The sequence below is a fragment of the Molossus molossus genome, unplaced genomic scaffold, assembly GCF_014108415.1.
Source record: "Molossus molossus isolate mMolMol1 unplaced genomic scaffold, mMolMol1.p scaffold_m16_p_10, whole genome shotgun sequence".
NCBI lineage: Eukaryota > Metazoa > Chordata > Mammalia > Chiroptera > Molossidae > Molossus > Molossus molossus.
The window spans coordinates 41,887,614-41,907,645 of record NW_023425345.1 but is presented as its reverse complement, the minus strand read 5'-3'; the positions used below and the strand labels follow the sequence as shown (position 1 = coordinate 41,907,645).

The 20,032-nt window shown below is 37.7% G+C and overlaps 1 protein-coding gene across 2 annotated transcripts in view; it reads left to right on the top strand.

Annotated features, from left to right (window-relative positions):
* The window catches only part of CPNE8 (copine 8), a 191,716-nt gene that overhangs the window by 108,211 nt on the left and 63,473 nt on the right, over positions 1-20,032 (top strand). For both annotated transcript variants that reach the window (XM_036251304.1, XM_036251305.1), the window contains one exon: positions 17,389-17,464. In XM_036251304.1, the coding sequence (XP_036107197.1) occupies positions 17,389-17,464 (76 nt within the window). The remainder of the gene's footprint in view (positions 1-17,388; positions 17,465-20,032) is intronic.

Here is a 20,032-nt window from a genome sequence, read left to right as displayed (position 1 = left end):
GTCTTTTGTTCTGAGGTATGTCTCTTGTAGAATGAATTTATATGGATCTTGTTTTCTTATCCATTCAGCTACACTATGTCTTTTGATTGAAGCATTTACATTTACAGAAAAAGTGATTATTAAGAGGTACATATTTATAGCCACTTTATTCTTTATAGCTTTTGTTCTCTGTTTCATTTTGTTTTGTTTTGTTTTTCTTCTTAAAGAAGTCCCTGTAACATTTCATTTAATACTGGTTTGGTGGTAATGAATCCCTTTAGCGTTTTCTTTTCTGTGAAGCTCTTTGTTTCTCCTTCAAATTTAAATAAAGGCTTGCTGGTTAAAGTAGTTTTGATTGTGGGTCCTTGTTTTTCATCACTTTGAATATTTCATGCCAATCCCTTCTGGCCTGAAATGTTTCTTTTGAGAAATAAGCTGACAGTTTTATAGGAGCTCCTTTGTAGTTAACTAACTATCTTTCTCTTGCTGCTTTTAAGATTCTCTCTTTGTTTTTAAGCTTTTTCATTTTTACTATGATGTATATTGGTGTTAGCCTCTTTGGGTTCATATTGTTTGGGATTCTCTGTACTTCCTGGAATCATGAGTCTTTTTCTTTCACCAGTTTAGGGGAGTTTTAGTCATTATTTCTTCAAGTAAGTTCTCAGTTCCTTGCTTCATGTAACCTACTATTGATTCCTTCTGGAGTATTCTTCATTTTAGATATTGTATTCTTAATTTCCAACAGATTCTTTTTTATAGTTTCTATGTCCTTTTTAAAAAATGCTTACTGTCTCTTTGTTTAAGTTCTCGGTGATTTTATCTATTTTTCTTCTAAGGTCCTTGAGCATTTTATAGCCATTGTTTTGAACTCTGTATCTGGTAGATGTCTTGCCTTCATTTCATTCAGTTCTTTTTCTGGGAATTACTTTTTTTCTTTCACTTAGGGCATGTTTCTTTGTCTTCCCATTTTGACTATCTCTCTGTGTTTGTTTCTATGTATTAGGTAAACCTACTTTGTCATCCAGTCCTGGTATGGTGGCCTCACGTAGTAGGTGTCTTGTGGGGCTCAGTAGTGCACTCTCTGATCACCTGCAGTAGGTGCTACAGGAGGGGAGTGTAGCTTCCACATTCTCAGCTGCCATATTGGATACACCAGACTCTTTTGTGTGGTCTGATGATAGTAATATTACTTAAAAACAACACCAAATCCATGTGTGTTCTTGGGATTGTGAAAAAGATCTTCTTAATTAATTACCTCTAAATGGTGGGAGAGAGTCTTTCATGAGTGATAAACATCATTAACACTTTTAGGTTCTGTTTAGAAAATGACAACACACATGTATATGTATATGTATGTGCATATATGTGTGTATATGCATGTATATGTGTGCATATGTGTATATGTATATGTATTCATTGTCTTCAGTCTTTGTCACTGTCTAAACTCTCTTAACCTATCTGGCAGTTAAGAGCAGGCACTAGGTGCTCAGAGATACACTGGGACCAGATCTCTCCTTCCCATCCTTTGCCTCTCTCCAGCAGCTGGGCTGCCTTTTGAGGTGAATGGGCAGCTTTAGCCAACAAGAGCCCAGAATATCTGCAGAAGGTGATACCAAACAGCCCTCCAGGAGATGAGGACTTCAAAAAGTCGTAGTAGAAAAACATTAAGTCACATCTTCATACTATCCTTCAGTCTGTGACAGTGTCTCGATCTTTCTTTGTCTTTCAGGACCTCGGCACTTTGGAAGAGCACTGGCCGGTTATTTTGACTAATGCATTTTAATTTGGGTTTGTCAGATTTTTCTTATGATTAGATTGAGATTATGCATTACTGGGGAGGATACCAGAGGGGTAATGTGTTCTTGTCAGTGTTTCATATCAAGGGGTAGATGATGACAATATATGGTTTGAATATGTCCCTCAGGGCTACTAGATTGGTTAGGCTAGTGAGGAGATGTAAGAAGAAATGTATCTCTGAAGAGACGAGCGTTGGGCTGAGTTACAGGTGTTGGAAGTAAGAGATAATGAATCCTTCTCCCTGTATCCTGTCCTGCACACTTCCAAGCTACTATAATGTAGAACAGGACATATTCCTCTGTCAAGTCATTCATGGCACCTGAGCTCCCCTTCCTAACTCTGAAATTCACTCTGAAAGTCTAAGCGATTGCCTGAACCCGATTTTCTGCTTCAGTAGCCTGGAGGTGGTGATAGGAGAAAGAAGAGCACTAAATGAGTAAAGAGCATTCTGAATAATGTGATTCCTATTTGACCTTATTCATGCTCTCAAAACATTATTTAGAAATATTAAAAGACAGGGTTAGTTGAAAATTTGACATACAACTTGCATTATGGTTGAGGTGGAAAGTTTATATTGAAGCCACTCATTGTATCTTGGAATAACAGGATATTATAGTAGAATCCCTGTTCTCACAGGAGCCTTGGAAAGTTACACATCAGGGAAAATTGCAATCAGATCAATCAGTTAAAGGCACTGCATTAATCTCTTCCATAATCACTGACTTTGATGGATATTTTAATTTTAGTCAGGAGGCAAATAAGGCTTGTGTGTGAATAAAAATGAAAGAGTTGTGAGTAAAAAGACATCGTTGCTAGTGCTCCCCTGTTGGATACGGTGATTTTCTGGTTACCTGATCTGAAATGAATCGTAAGTCAGTGGCGTAAGACAGCACAATACAATAATTCAAGGTGCGATGTTTTGCCTACAAAGCATAAATATTTAAACATTTGCATTACTATTTCTGAACGAGTGGATTAAGTAGCTGTGAAATATTAACTCATGTTCTTTTGGGTATGATTGAAATATTACATTCAATCCTTACCCACCAGAGGGAAAAAACACACAAATCCCTGTGTTCTATGAAATGTTAAAATGAAATTCTTTTTCCAATGTCTTGTTTCATTTACCTGCTGCCAGGTCTGTGATATGATGTGGCAACCATATTGCAGTTCAGGATTTAAGATTTCCGGTTTGTTCTTGGGAAGAACGGTACCCAGTGCAATACACTTTTCATACTTTCTCTAAAAGTTGTTTATAAATTGAAATTTATAAAATCAGAAGCAGAGCTGGAAACCTAAAGAATTTTTTTAAAAGGGAAGGTTGTTTTTGCAATGCATTTTATATTTTGTAAGCTTGTTATTGTAAGTATTAAGAGATAGTAAAACAAGATTTATTGCTTAGACTTCCAAGACCAGGAATTCCTTATATCTAGGGACTGTATACTGCCATTCTATTTTCCAGAGGTCATGTTAGTCTCATCTATTAAAAAATATGATACTTAACATGTGGAATTTTTAAAATAGAAAATGATAATCATTTTAACATAATACAATTTTTTTTTTTTTTTTTTTTTGTGGTACATGCCCCTAGCGGGAACCAAACCCGGGACTCTCTGGTCTGCAGGTCGATGCTCAACCACTGAGCCAAACTGGCCAGGGCTACAATTTTTTATTATTAGTATACTTGGGTAAATAATACAAACCATAGACAATTATATACTCTCCCACCCCCTGGATAATGCATTTGCCAAATTTCCAACTAATATGTTGCTATTGTCGGATATTTTAATTCTACATGTATTTTAAATCTCACCAGACTTTTTAATGAATTTTACAGACAATATTGATACATTATTATTATCAAAGGTTCATAATTCATTCAGATTTTCTTAATTTTTACTCAGTGTCCTTTTACTGTCTATGATACCATATTACATTTAATTGTCTTAGTCCTTAGGCACCACTTGGCTGATGTTTTTTCATGTTTAAGCTGGGGTTGTGGAATTTTAAGAGGAAAACCATTCAGAGGTAAAGGGCCTTTTAAATCATGTCACATCACACTATCAGCATGAGTTACCACTTTTGATATTAACCTTGATCATTTGCCTGAGGTAGTAGTTGCCAGGTTTCTCCACTATACAGTTACTCTTTTATCCCCTTTCCACACTGTACTCTTTGGAAAGAAATCACTGTGCGTAGCCTGCACTAAGGAGTGGGAGTTATGTTCCTCTTTAAGGGCAGAAGATCTACATAAACTACTTGGAATTCCACATTGGAATTTTGTCTCTTTCCATTTATTTTGTTATTCAATCATTTATTTATGTTGTGGACATTTATTTTATACTTTGAATTATAATGCAACTTTGCATTATAACTTTATTTTGTTGCTGGAATTGTTCCAGCTTTGGCCATTAGGAACTCTTTCAGTTGTCTCTGTGTGTTCCTTTGATGCAACACCATCTTGTGGGTTTGTTGTTTTTGTGCTTTTTTTTTTTTTTTTAAGTACTTCATTATTTTCTGGCACTATATGAACCACCTCCAGGTTTATTTTTCTTCTCCAGTCCTAGGATAAACTATTTTTCCAAGGAGGCCTGATTTCTTGTATTGGATAATGGTATTAGAAATCTGGGTGCTAGTTATGCTCATTGCTACTGGGGTGAAATTGCTTCTAGTTTCTCTGTCAGAGCAGGAACATATATGTGTGTATACCAACCGTGTATATATATATATATATGTAGCTATAAAGAGTCTATCATACACACACACACACACACACACACACATATCTCATAAAGATGGTATAACCATCTTTTTCTATGTTAAACTAAATATGAATTCATACTAGTGTCTCTAATCTGTTAACACATCTAGCTTCCTCCCCTTGCTTCTCTGTAAACTCTCTCTCCAGCAGTGAGAAACTGTTCCAATTATCTGCCATTTATTTACTTAATTGCTCTATTCCAGTGTGCATTAATAACAAATTTAGAATTGTTAACCTGTATCCTGCGGGACACAACTTTGTCAACCAAAGAACAGTGCTTATGTACAGTTTCTTTTGCCTTTAGTCTTAAATTCTCTGATTTCCGAAGTTACGTAGGTCAGCACCTTTTCTCTCCCCCCTCCTCAGTGAGGTTTATTCATACATTTGGAGTATGATTGAATTATGTTGGTTCTTTTTTATTTAAAAAATATTCTTTTGTTTAACATGTTTATTCTGGATATTTTCTCCTGACCTGTGTTCCAGTTCATTAACTCTCTCTTTGAGTTTACTATACCATTAAAAACCATTGGTTTCTTCATGTTGATTATTATATTTTTTCAGTTATCTATTTTTGAACTCAGTTCTTTTTAATAGTTTCCAGTTCCCTGTCAAAAATTTCAGTTTTGCCTATTATCTCTTTGAACATGTTAAATGTATTATGTATCTCATGACTTTGTTTGGAGTCCATGTGAATTTGTTTACATAGTAATTTTTTCCTCTCTGTGACCCATTTGTCTTATTTTTTCTTTGGCTTGATTTAATTTTTATTGAATTCTAGAAATTGTATTTTAGTAAATATTAAGTTAAATGAGGTATAAGATGATCTTCCTCCAGAAAAGATGTATTTTTTGCTCCTAGCAGGAAGCTAGGGCCACTAGAAACCTGGATAACCTTAACCTAAATTCAAGGACTGAGGTGATTTGAAGCAAGACTTCTGCTATTATAAAGATTTATCTATTTATGGTGGATAGGTCTTTGAGATGGGGGTACCCAAACCAAAGCAGAGGGAGTTTCCAGGACTCCCCTTCCTAGGTGGACTCGGGATTCTTAATTTTTGTCTTTCTAACTCGGCATTCTCAAAATCTCTGATCAGCTTCTCATTCATCTCTTTTTTGCAAGACTTTTGTAAAAAGAGACGGTTGGCTCAAATGATTCATTAGACCCTTGAGTACAGGGCAATGAACTATGTGCTTAGACATAGTTCTTACCTATTTCTCTTTTAGGCTTGAGACTAAAAGTATACTTAGGAAACACTGAGAGCCAGTTAGGTAGTAGAGTGCTAAATTAATTTTGTAGACAAATAGAGAACAGGAGAATCTATGTTAAGTTGGTGCTTATACAGTATAAAGAATAAGCACAAAATAGGTACATAAAGGAGGAATTGATGAGGGTTGCTGTCTAAGCTATAGAATTGGAATGATTGACTCCCCCTCCCCCCCCAATTTTTACACTTCTATATCAGACATACTCTGTGGTAAGATAGATATGTAACCCAATCTTATTGTTTTTTTTTAATACAATAACTCTTTTAATAAATTAAATCTGTGTTTCTGTTTGTGGTTGGAGAAATAGCTCTATTTTTAGATACGTTTACCCATCTGCCTCAAAATTGGACACAATTTGCTTTTCCTCACCTTCTCTTTTCAGATTTTCCAAGAACCTTAGTGTGGTTAGAGTTCTAACTTTGTGTCTTGTAGGCTATGTGACATTTTGAGCTTCAGATTATTTATTAGTAAATTGGGTAAAATGTATAAATGAATGTGAAAGCTCAATGAAAGGTGAAAATCACATGTGAATTATGTATTATTAGTATGTTGGGGGGAATATCATTAGATTGTGAGCCATAATGATAAGATTAGAAAGCTCTGAATATGGGAAAATAATGATGATATTCCATTAAAATCTAGTTGAGAAACTCAAAAACCCAAATTGTGATTTTTTAAAAATTTATTTTAATATTTACTCATCCGCTTGTTTAACAAATAATTACCGAATATCTTTAAATGAGCATAGTCCTGTGCTAGATGCTGGGGATTTGGAGAGCAAACACACAAATAATCTTTGTACTTGTACAGTTTTGTGAGATAAGATAATAATCAAAGAATCAAACTAATAAATGTAAGTCACAACTATGATAGATTCTTTGAAGGAAAGGACTATATTGTAAAAGTACATAAGGAGGGAATGGAGTGTTTGGTTGGTGAGTGAAGTCAGGGAAAACGTCCTCAAGGAAGTGATCTTTGCTGTGGGACATAAAGTTAGGAGTTTGGAAGGTATGTGGAAGAAGAAGTAAGAGTGTTCCAGGCCAGAGGACTACCATCTGTGAACGTCCTGAGGCGAGAGGAAGAATGACATGTTCAAAGACTGTAAAGAAGTCTAGAATATCTGAAAGGCAGGGAGCAAAAAGGAGGTAGTGCGTCAGATGGGGTTGAGAGACTTGCAGGTCCACACTCCGTGGTCATGGTAAAGATTCTGGCCTTCATCCCAAGGACAATGGGGAACCATTGAAGAGGAATGACATAATGATGAGGATGCTGTATCCCAGAGATCAGGTGATATTTGGGCAGAGTTGATCTTCATCGGGCTTCCTGTCAGCTAGTCGAATCCTCCACTGTCTATCATTATGTTTACAGAGAAGAGTAATTTAATGTGAACTCTTCGATACAAAGAGATTTGTAGGGTTATGCCTCGGAGAGCATTATCAAAAATATAATTCCAGATAACATTTAACAATCATCAAATTATGTTCATTTACTCAATGAATAAATGATACCTATTTTGTAGCAGTCATTAGGATAAAAATAAACCAGATTTGAATTTCAGGTACATCCACTAAATATTCATTAAAAAGTATATATTGGTATATCCAAACAATCAAATTTCTATCTCAATTGAGAAGGTGAATTTCAGTAAAATCCTAAAAGAAGCAAAATAGAAAGCTTGACGAGTATGTAGAGCATGTATTTTGTGAGTAGGGCCAGGAAAAGTGAAGGCCTGAGGGGGGGAGGGCAGCATGAGTTTTCGGGGAACAGCACACAGGCCCGTGCGGCTGAAGTAAAGGAAATGAGCAGGGAACTGGCAGGAATGTGGGAAGAGGTAAGTGAGAACTATCCATGGATATTGTGAGGACCTTGACTTTGACCCTGAATTCAAAGTACAACTGAGGGTTTGGACAAGAAATAGTATCATCTGACTTATTTTAACAGGCTCCCTCTGGCAGCAGTATTAGAAATAGGCTGAAGAGAGACAAAGTTAAAGGCAGAAAGGTAGTTGAGAGGCAATTGCAACAGTCTGGTCTGGGATGAGTAGGACTTTGGCCATGGTAGTCCTTGGACGATGAAGGAGAGAAATGGCCTCAAGTTTTGTCGGCAAATTGGATAAATCAAGGATGCCTTCATGGTCTTTGTTCGGAAAACTGGAAGCATATAATGACCATTTCTGAAAGAAGGAAGGCTGTTGGAGAGAAATCTTAATTTTGAACATGTTGAATTTGAGATGTCTGTTAGTCTCCGCTGTGGCAAAAAACCTTTTTAAATCTAAATATGCTTGTCTCTCTTAACAACAACAAAAAAAATTAGTATTATAATGTTAACAAAGATTCTGCCTCTTTCCTTGGTCTTAGCAAAGATTCTGACCATGCATCAGATTAAGTTACATTGCTAATTACAACTACCCAATAGCTTTCCACTGAGTTTAGAATAAAATCTAAATTCCTTACCTCAATCTTCAACACCCTTCCTATACATTCTAGCTGCCCAAATTACCTTGTAACACCCTCCTCTTCGTTCATTATTCTACTTCTATAGGGGCCTTATTTCTGTGTCTTGAACGTGCCAAGATGGTTTTGTTCTTAGGGACTCCGCTGTTGCTGTTGTCTGTTTCTGGAATGCTCTTCCCATAGTTCTGTCTTCTGTACTGAGACTGTGTGTGGTCATTCAGATTGCAGTCTCGTGTTACCTCCTCAGGAAGTTCTTTTGTTATCATTATCATTTCCTTCAAAGTCCTTCTCATTCTCTGAAATTATTTATTCATTTATTTACCCACTCATTGATTTGTCTCTCCCCTCTATCCCCCATGGATAACTAGGTAGTGCTTCAAGAGGTTGGGGAAAGGGTGATCCTTGTACTTAAACTGTGTGTGTGTGTGTGTGTGTGTGTGTGTGTGTGGTGTTGTTGACGGGAGGGGGTGTTCTGACGTGCAATATCTAGCCTTTTTCCAAGTGTACAGTTTAGCAGAGAGATATAAAACTTGCTCTCAACTATAACACAAATTAGAATTTGGAATAAATGAAGCCAGGAATGTATGGCTAACAGCTTGCTTCTTGGAGTCATACAGAGCTGGAATTTGGGTTGTGACTCTACCACTTATTAGTTAAGTTGTTTTAGGGAATATACTTAACTTCCCTAAGATTTGTTTCCTCCTCTGTAACATCAGGGTAACAATACCTACATGTATTATTATACATAATTGTGCTCATGGTATAGTTACATAAATGGATTCACACAGTTTTTGGCACATAGTAATTGATAAATAAATGTTAGACTTTATAATCATATATGTGTGTGTGTGTGTGTGTGTGTGTGTGTATGGTTTCAATTCTCTCTCTGCTCTAATAAGAGGCTGCATTTTATATCGAAACATCATTAGTAAAATTGTGAAATGAGAAAAGTTCAGGATGTTTAGTGAAGTGGCCAGTCCCATTTTACCCAGTGTCTGGGATGTGTGTGGAGAAGTCTTGAAATTTGAGATAAATCTCAAAGGGTCAATTAAGTTGAAGCTTGAAGAGTTTTTTGAGAGATAAACTGAGGAATCCATATTTAAATGTACAGGCGTGGGCAGATAGTGAAGGATGGTGTGCTGTTTAAGAAGATTCTGGAGCCACACACTCCAGCCTCACTGTTTATTGCTGCATGACATTGGGCAACTTATAAAACATCTCTCTGCCTCAGTTTCCTCATGTGTAATAACATAACCAACATCATAGGATTATTGTGAGCAGTATGAGATATTACATGTTCATTATTAGCTGAGATCCTGGCAAAACACTAAATAAATGGTATTATTATTAGAGAGCTGAGTAGTTGACTTGCAAGAATCAGAAGCAAAAGACAGGTTGTCAGTGTTATAATTAAAATGGACATGGTGTTATCTCAGAAAGTTAAAAATTGAACTGCCATTTGACCCAGTGATCCCACTTTTAGGAATATACCCTAAGAAACCTGAAACACCAATCAGAAAGAACATATGTACCCTTACGTTCATAGCAGCACTATTTACAATAGCTAAGATCTGGAAACAACCCAAGTGTCCATCAGTAGATAAGTGGATTAAAAAGCTGTGGTACATGTACACAATGTAACACTATGCAGCTGTAAGAAAGATCTCTTATCCTTTGAGATGGCATGGAAGGACCTGGCGAGTATTATGCTAAGCAAAACAAGCCAAGCAGAGAAAGACAAATATCACATGATCTCATTTATTTGTGGAATATAATGAACTAAATAAACAGGTGAACAAAATTAACCCAGAGACATAGAGGTGGGGTACAGACTGACAAGCCTCAGAGGAGGGGGAGTTGGGGGGGGGGAGAGATAAACCACAGAACTTACATGCATGTATGCATGACCAATGAACATGGACAACAAAGCTGGGGATGGGGTGGGGGGGAGAGGAGGAGGGTGTCAGTGGGGGAAAAATGAGAAACATCTGTAACAAAAACAAACAAATAAATAAATAAATAAAATAGACACGAGAACTGAAAAAAAAAAATGGACATGGCGATAAGTTTTGAGTAAGACAGTCATAAAGAAGTGACCTTTTAAACCTCTTCTTCAACCTCTAAAGATTTGGTTTTTCTCCAGTTTCCTGACCATTTATGCAGTCAACTTCTGGCTCAAGATGACTTGAAGAATTTCTATATAGAGTGACATGTGCAGGTGTAATTTACATATGCAGACATGCCTAGGGCAGCTGGTAGTTTGTGATATATCAATGTAGTATATGTAGTAAACTTATTTCTTAAAAAGTTGGGTGTACATTAGTTTATGTAAATTGAGTGTTTTTTTTAAAAAAAAAAACACAAGTTTTTAAATGCAATCTATCATTAATTTATTTTTAAAATCTAAAAGAGATCACCACCCCATGCATCGTCTTTCTGAATCCAATTGCTCTTTTATTTGGGCAGGCAAAAGGCTGCATAAATTCTGTCTACTAAGTAGCACTACAGAGAGGGCTACCAAAGACAAGTCAGAGTTCATTTTGACTTTTTTCTGCTTTTTCAGAAAATCTCCAAATATTTCAATCTGCCATTATTCATTTTTAATGTGTCAGTTTTTTGTAGGTACAAACAGTGGACAGGTAGCCTTAATGATTGTCATGTAAACTTAAAGAGATGAGTAATAAAAGGGACTGTGACTTCCTTAGGAAAATTCAGAGCCAAAATGCTCACCTTTGATTAGTACAGGCAAGAGTGACAGTTGGTATCTGCACTCACTCTCTAGGTGAGTTATTCTCCCAGTGGGGTTCAACAAGATCACAAAGGATCCTTCCACTGAGTTCTTTGGATTTCGGGGAGATAATGAGTCTCATGTCAGGAAAGACACACAACTAGATCCTGCTATGTTAGGCAAGTCTGGGGCAGAAGCCGAGTGTCAGGGAAGCTCCTTCCATCTCTCTCTGACTCAGTGATGAGAGCATGGCTGTCACAGCCTAAGGCTGGTTTTCTTTTTCTCATGTATGTTGTTTTGTCTTGTCTTTCTCTTTCTCCCCTTTCCCGCTCTCTTTCTCTTTTCCTTCCTCACGATGAGTTGACGTCTCTAATATTAGGAGCTCATTTGTTCAGTGATCAATAGAAAGTCAGTAGGTCGTTTCTATGAACTATTATTTAAAGCCAGACCCGCTTGGAGCAATTTCTAATTCTCTTGATAAAGATGTACCAATTAGGAAAGGGATAACCAGCTACATTCGGAATACTTTATGCTTGAAGGTCCATGGTCATCTCATCATGTCCCACCCTTAATCCCTTTTTTCATTGTCACCTTGATACCCAAGGTGGCAGGTTTTCTCCTCCCACCCCACCACTCACAGGTGGATCCGTATCTACCAGCATGACATATTTGCGTAACATAAATTATACATTACAGATAGATAGCCCATATGTCACTTCTCTCCTAGTCATACAGTACTGGGATCTGGGTGTCAGTCAGTAACTCTTTTTATTATGATAATCCTAAACAAAGCAGGTATTTCTTTTTTTTTTTTTTTTTTTTTTTATCCTCACCCGAGGATATTTTTTCCATTTTTGGTACAGATAGAATGGGAGGGAGAGAGAGGAAGGGAGAGAGAGTGAGAAACATCGACGTGAAGGGACACATCGAGTGGCTGCCACCCGCACGACCAACCAGGGCCGGGGACAAACTGCAACCAAGGTACATGCCCTTAGCGGGAACCGAACCCGGGTCTCTCCAGACCGCAGGCCAACGCTCTAACCGCTGAGCCAAACCGGCCAGGGCACAAAGCAGGTATTTCATACAAGTTGGCTCATCAAGCTGATTGCCTGTTTATCAAATGTATTTCCTCCTTCAAAAATAAGAAATGACTTTGTATAATTGCATTATTTGGAACCTCTCTTCTTTTTTTATTGTTGTTGTTGTTAAAAAATGAACGTGTTGCAGACCTGTGGCTATAGAAAATATCAGAATCTTTTTTTTAAAAAGAGAACCATTTGGGCATCGTCTGCAGGTTTCTGAAGACGTTATAATTGTTTAGTAGAGAGGGACTCATAACAGGCTTTCTATTAAAATTGTGTCTTTTGTTACAATTTGAGATCATGGCTGTTTAAAGGTACCTAACCCTAGAGTTTTAATACCTCTGAGAGAATGGAAAAAAAATGCATCAAGGTCAAATGAAATGCGAATGAAGTCTGGAAGCATGTTTTATATTTAGAACTTACAGTTTTTTCAAATAAAAGGGCTAGAGCTCAGCAGGTGGGAGTCAGGAGGATGGGGCTTGCGAATCTCCTGTGGAGGGAAATGGTCCTTGTGCTCGGGCCACACACCTCTGTCTTTCCCTCTTTGTCTCTGACACTCAAGTCTGCCCGGAATCCGTAAGAGCCTTCCAAGGAAGTCTGCACCCTGGGCCCAGGCTGGCGGCAACCAAGACCTCTCCTCAGGGCACTAGCTTGGCAGGGCAGGGCCACCCTCAAGTCAGGAGGCTGAGGCCAGTACGTTCCCTGAGGCTGAAGCCTTATAATTGGAGTGCTTGACCAGGAAGGATGGTGTCTGTGGACAGCGTGGGTGAGGGACTCAGCACAGAGCCCTGGGTGGCTGTGTCCTCAAAGCCACACAACCCTCTGAGCTGCCTTCCCTGTAGATTTGGTGCATTGGGTTTCTCACAGTCTCCCCTCTTTCCCTGGCAGGTGGAATCCCTGATTTTCAGTCAGGTGTGGTGCATGCTCTTCTTCCCTGGTCTGTGCTCCTGGATGGGGAGCCCGGTGTGGGGTTGAATCCCCTTGCTCCTCAGGGGAGACCTTTGCAGATGAGATGTTCCTCTGGATTCTCAGCACCAGTATGGGGCTTCAGGGCCAGTCCTTTTTCCATTTCCATTCTTTCTTCTGGTCTTGATGTGGCTTCTGTAAATCCTCGGTTAGAATACTTCTGTTCAGCTAGTCTTCAGTTGGTTATTCAGGGCGATTGTTGTATAATTTAGTTGTCATTTTGGTTTGGTCCTGCAGCAGGTGTGTGTAATGTCCACCTATTCTGCTGCCGTCCTGGATCCCCTCTGGGATGCATTTGTTAAGTAGGGACCATCCTACAGGTTTCAGATGTAAATGTGAAGACATGTAATATCCTTATTTAACAATTTAATCATTTTACTTCAATGGGGCTTTTTAGAGAAAAACTACTAGCCATAGTGCTAATCAATTTGCTTTAAACATCTTTTAAAATTTATTTCCTCAGATTTGAAGTCATATATATAAAATAAAAATTCCAAGAAAAAAATTAGAGATGAAAATTAGAAAAATAATGGAGTAAACTTTATTTTGTAAATGTAGGCAGAGAACTTGAGACTTATAACATAGAAAAATTATTTTAGTTTCAATTGAGTTAATAGGAAATAGCAAAACCATATTATTAAATCACAAGGAAATTGTGATTTATTATGAAAATGTTTTTTGTCATATTTCTCTGCATAGTGAAAATTGTTTCAATGTTATACCATTGAAAATCATGAGCAGATAAATATTGTAACAAATTTAATTTTCTTCCCTTTAATTTTAATAACATCTAGGAATAATTGATGATAGGGGAAATATAATTATAAGAATAAATCAGTGAAAACCATGTTTAATACTTTTTTATCAATATATATATATTGAATATATATTCAATATTTATATATAATTTCATATACAGTTTTTTAGATAGGACAGGTTACAATGGAAACTATAAAAATTCCCAATATTTTAAGAAATCTAGAGCAAAATTGACCTGAGAATCTCTTCGCTTATCCACCCAAATTTTCTGATTTATTCTGGAGACAAGGCACCCACCTTATTTCTAAGATTGACTATTTTATTGCTCTATCTACTTACTGCCTTATGTTTATGATCTTTTATCAAATCCTCACTTCATCATCCATTTTTTCTAGGAAATGGATCTGAATAGATACAGTAATTATTTGTTTTTTGTTTTTTTTCTAATTTCACAGAAATACTGTCTCAGAGGCTGAAAAGCAATTTGTAACTCAATACATTTTCTCCTCTAGAACGTAAGAGTAGCATTATATCTGAATGATATGCACATTCATTGTTTTATTCAAAATAACAATCTTGAACAAGATTCAGAATGGGGGGGCAAGTTTTTGTTCATTTTAAAATTTATTTATGACCTGTCTTATTCTTGAAAGAATCCAAAGAAGCTTATAATAAGATATAATAAGCTTATTATATAAAGCACATAGTAAGACCTGGTGAACAAGACCATGTGAGGAAATTGAAGCGAGGGGAAGTAAAGGTTAGCTATCTGAAAGTCAGTAGGGACAGTGCGTCATGAAGACACATCCTCCTAGAAATGGGCCACTCATTTGGCTTAAAGCCCTCTACTCAGAGGGGAAATCTCCATTTCATGATGAACAGGGTCCTTTCAGAATAGAAAACACAAATAAAAAGCACAGATTCCTAGCACTGAGACCAAAGAGACTTGTACTCCATTGTTCATTACTCAGTTCTTTAGAAGAACAGATTTGACAAGAACAAATAGAACCAAATATCAAAGAACTGCTTCTTAGAAAATTTCACAATGACTTCAACATGGGCAATTCAGTGTTCAGTTTGGTAAACCTGACCATGTGCAATTGGGTCTATATTTGCTGCTCTATTGGACTGGTTTATCCAGATGGATGTATTATTTGGGACTTGATTAACTGAATTTACTTGAGAATAGTACATATTGCTTGTCTCTATCAAGTTTTTTTTTTTTTTTAATCTTTACCCAAGGATATTTTCCACCTATCTTCAGATAGAATGGGAGGGAGAGAGAGAGAGAGAAACACCGATGTAAGAGAGCCACATCAATAGGCTGCCTCCCACATGACCCCAACCAGGGCCAGGATGGAACTGCATCCGAGGTGTGTGCCCTTGATTGGAATCAAAGTAGCAACTCTTTGGTTTGTGGGATGGTGCTCTAACCATTGAGCAAACTGGTCAGAGCTCTATCAAGTTTTTAATAAGTGTTAAGTGGCAAGAATTTAATGTTAACAATAAGAGTTGAAATTAAACAATTAACCAAATGAAGTATAGGATTTGTAAAATCAGGAAACTACCATAAGGACTTAAATGATTCAGGTATTATTTTTAAGGCCTGTATAATAGATTCCTACCACTAGTGTGGTGAGCTCTGGTTATATAAGGTTTGTCCATACTTATCAATATTACAGTGTGTTTGAAGTGCTATAAATAGAATCTTTATCTCAGTGATTTTTACTTAAGATATCAGAAACATGCATAGCAAGGGAGAATAGATTCTAAACAGAATCTCCATAACTGAAGTTTTTATTATCTGCAGAGAAAGATATCACAAGTATTAGCTTGCACTTCTGAAAATCAAATAATCATTTATGAGAAATGTGTGGCACTAAAGTACTGTTTTATAATTTTCCTTGAGTAACTTCAAAGAGTGAGTGCTAGGGGTTTGGGCTCATAAATCTAAATATATTTATCACGGCCTTCATGTGTATGGATCTACTTCTGAAAATTAAGTCTCGAGGAAGTCCCGGGGATCTGGTGCGAAGAGGAACGCCCTGTACACAATACCGAGATGTATGTATGGAACCTTTGCAATAGGGAGACTGGAGGCTAGATAGAAGTAAGTGAGCTGTATTTTAAATATATATTTTTTTAAAGAACCACCTCTTATTGCAAAAATTCTAATCAAATGAAATGGCAGCTAGAGTTTTCCTTCCACATTCCATCTTTAGAAATCATATTTTGCTTGGCTAGACACAACTTTCTGTGTCACTGGTCATCAGGTCTATGGGAGATTTATAGATTTCAGTGAGTCAAAGCTAAGCATTAAACCAGTGTGGGTGTTTGGGGAATGTCTGTTTTTATGGTAATGATCAGCTTTCATTTGCATTGCAAATGGACTAATGTTAAATTCACTGATAAGAATAACAGTGAAATCCCATATGTTTGTTATAGTACTATAGCTCCTACAATCTTTACCTTCTCGGTCTGAGGCATTTCACCATGGCACCGAATACCAGCATTTCGCCCTTATTTCTCAGCAGTGTGTGTTCAGCCTAGTGTTAACCATTAATTAGCAAAGTGTAATGGAATACAAATTTCCTCTAAACTGCTGAACGCATGACATGTTTTACAGTTGCACAGGTCAGTCTCAGTAATCATGCTGATAGGCATGTTATAGTGAGAACTAACACATGCTTCCTCTAGCCTGCCCCTCCCCACCCACACTAAGAAGGCATCTGCAAAAGACCTGCTTTCTTAGAATGACTGTGGCTATTGCTTTAAAGAGGCGAAGAAATTCAGAATAACCATAGTGGTATTAGCAATATACTTTTAAATTATGTGTATTGAAAATAAAGTTTGGTGACTGTTGCCCATGTTAACATGGGATAACCTTTTAAAAATAGTGTCCTGTGCCCTGGCCGGTTTGGCTCAGCGGTTAGAGTGTCAGCCTGCGGTCCTGAGAGACCTGGGTTCGGTTTCTGCTAAGGGCGCGTACCTCGGTTACAGTTTGTCCCCGGCCCTGGTTGGGTTGTGCGGGTGGCCGCCACTCAATGTGTCCCTTTCACATCGATGATTCTCTTTCTCTCTTTCTCTCTCTCTCCCTCCACTCTATCTGAACAAAATATCAAAAAATGTCCTCGGGTGAGGATAAAAAAAAAAAAAAATACTGTCCTGTTACATCCCAATCATAGGAAAGTTTGGTGATTTTTGTATATTTGTGATTATTGATATGGGAAATAATAAATTCTTGAGTGTCTTAAACTTTAATCCTAATAAATAGTGAATCATTTGGATATCACAGAAATTGAAATGTTTTTGAGATATGAGTTGTTAAAACGAATATGCTTGCTTGAAATAGGAGTATTTGTGGATAAATTAAATATTATTTGCTAACAAAATAGAATTTTTGAGCACACAGGATTTTGGGTTAAAGAACAATGAAATTACTATCAGTCTCTTTTAAAGTAAGGCTAAGCTATGTTTATAACAATATCAAGCATTGTTTTCATGATTAAATTAGATATTTCTAAGACGCTTAAAAATATCATTGACTTATACCTGAAAACTAATACTATGTGTTTTTTTTTTCTCCTTTTAATTTTAGTCATGACTTCATTGGAGAATTTACAACAAGCTATAGGGAACTTTCTAGAGGGCAATCACAATTCAACGTATATGAGGTAAGAGGAATTTTATTTTATAATTTTCCTTTGGAATAAATATATTTATGCTTTAAAAGTATAGATTTTGCTAAGGATAATTGTCAAAGATTAACTTAGTACCAATATATGTAAGAATCTTATTTTTTTTTATTGATTTTAGAGATAGAGGAAGGGAGAGGGAGAGAGAAATAGAAACACTGATGAGCGAGAACATTGCATGGCTGCCTCCTGCATGCCCCCAGTGGGGATCGGGCCCACAGCCTGGACATGTGCCCCGACAGGGAATCGAACCGGCGACTTCTTGGTGCATGGGTTGACTCTCATCTACTGAGCCACACCAGCAGGCTATAAGAATCTTTAAGTTTATTGAGCAGGCTTGTTTCTGTGATTAAGTGATATAATTTCAAGTCACATGGTCTTTTAAATCTATTTTGGGACATTTAAAATTCTTGGCAGTGTAACTTTTTCTTATCTTTAAAAAATTCAAGCCCTGGCTGGTTTTGCTCAGTGATTAGAGTGTTGGCTCATGAACCAGAGACTCCTGGGTTTGGTTCCCACTATAGGCATGTACCTTAGTTGCAGTTTGTCCCCAGCCCCAGTTGGGGTCGTGTGGGTGGCAACCAGTTGATGTGTCTCTCTCACATCGATGTTTCTCTTTCTCCCTTCCTTTCTCCCTCCCGCTCTATCTGAAGATAAATGCAAAAATGTTTTTGGGTGAGGATTAAAAAAAAAATCAATAGGATGCAAGTTTATTTTTTCTTAAGTTTCACCTTTTATATTTTGCCTTCCTACCAACCTCCTAAGTCCTTTATAATAAAAAGAGTAAAGTATGCATTTTAGTTGTGTCCACATGGTGCTATGAAATGAACTGTGGTCTGCTTAGTGTGTCTGTGCATAGTCACTGTTGTTTAGATGAAGACTGAGGGGAATGGCAAGGTATGACTCAGTCACAGAAGAAATCCAGGTTATTAAAGCAAACACACTAGTTATTTCTGCCTTAACACATCCTTGCTAGTTAATTACTAGATATGGTATGTTTTAGCACTGTTAATCCTTGCGCTATATTACCTGTACATTCTCTGTATTTTTAAATTTAATATACATGGATAGCAAATGAGAATATTTCAGTATTTAGTCAATAATGGTAACTGGTCCCCAACCAGATTGATACTAAAATTAACCTCTTTTGAGAGAGGAGGAATCACCTTCTTCTACCACCTTCTTACTGGCCTAAAGCAGTTGTATTCCATACATTCATTCATGTATTAACTTATAAATACAATATTTATTACATGGCTTCTGTATTCTCACTCTGTGTCAGGCCCTGGGGATATAGAGCGAAATAAAAATTTCAGTGTCTAATGGGCGAGACAAATATAGGAAATATGTTTAGTGTATTTTGAAAATTGCTCTATAGAATAGTATATACTTAGTGGACTATGAGATATTTGAGTGGGGGAAAACTCAACCCGAGAATGCTTCACAGGCAAGGACAAAGATTGAATAATGGATCAATTTTTCCATCTGGGTCTTTCAGGGAAGGAATATTAAGGCTCTAAGCAGGCAATGAAAGTAATACAACCAGTTGTGCTTATAGAGATAGATGTCTGTTTCCTCTGTCTACCCTCAAAGCTGAGGAAGAACGACTCAGGAACCAGTGCTCCTTGTACTCTGGACTCATCCACTGCCAGTCACCACAGAACCTTCCACAAATCAACTGCTTCCATATGTTGGTGTCTCCCTGTCCCCTCCGACAGTGTAAAACTCTGCCATGGAGATCACTTGCTATTTTAACGGACTCACAGTCAGTCAGAAATGAAGGATTGGGCTTCCTCAGGTCTTCCCTGGCCATGCACAGAGACCTGCACATGTATTTAACCTTCTCAATGTCCAGCAAGATGTCTGAGCTTTTAAAAGCCTAGGCTTATTTTAGCAGATAAATCTTCTGTCTGATTCCTGGGATGACAGTACCTCCAGAATTGCAGTCATACTGGGTTGGAGCTCATTTTGAGGCTGCAGTGGGCTCCTTGATTGGTGTGTTTATTACCAGGGGCTTGGCTGGGCATGGACTCTGTTGGGTCCCTAGGTGGATGAGATTGGCTCTAGTACATTGCTCAGTAGGCTGGTACTGAGTCTTCAGTCAGCTAACCTGTTACTAGGTGCATAGGTAGGTGTGGATTCCGCTGCGTCCCTGGGAGGGCTCCCCACAAGTGGGCAGAACTGGTCTGGAGCCATGCCTAAGAGGGCCTGGAACTAAGACCCATGGCTCTTTCAAGTTCCGAAGTCAACACTAGTCTGTAGACCTGGCTCGGACACAGATGAGCACATATCCCACTGGGTCTCTGGGTGGACTGGACTGCTTCCTGACAGAGACTGGAGGGGCTGGAGCCCAATATAGGGATATTTCAGGTTCTCCTGAGGAACAGACATAAGTATTTTATGGTGGTTCTCTGTGTCAGCAAGATTGCTCACAAACAGTAGCTGGATGAGTATGGAAGTGAGTGTTGAACCCTTTAAGATCTACCCTTTAGGGGTGCAGACAAGACTGTTTCCACCTGGGACCCTGCATCTATGGGACTGTTGGTG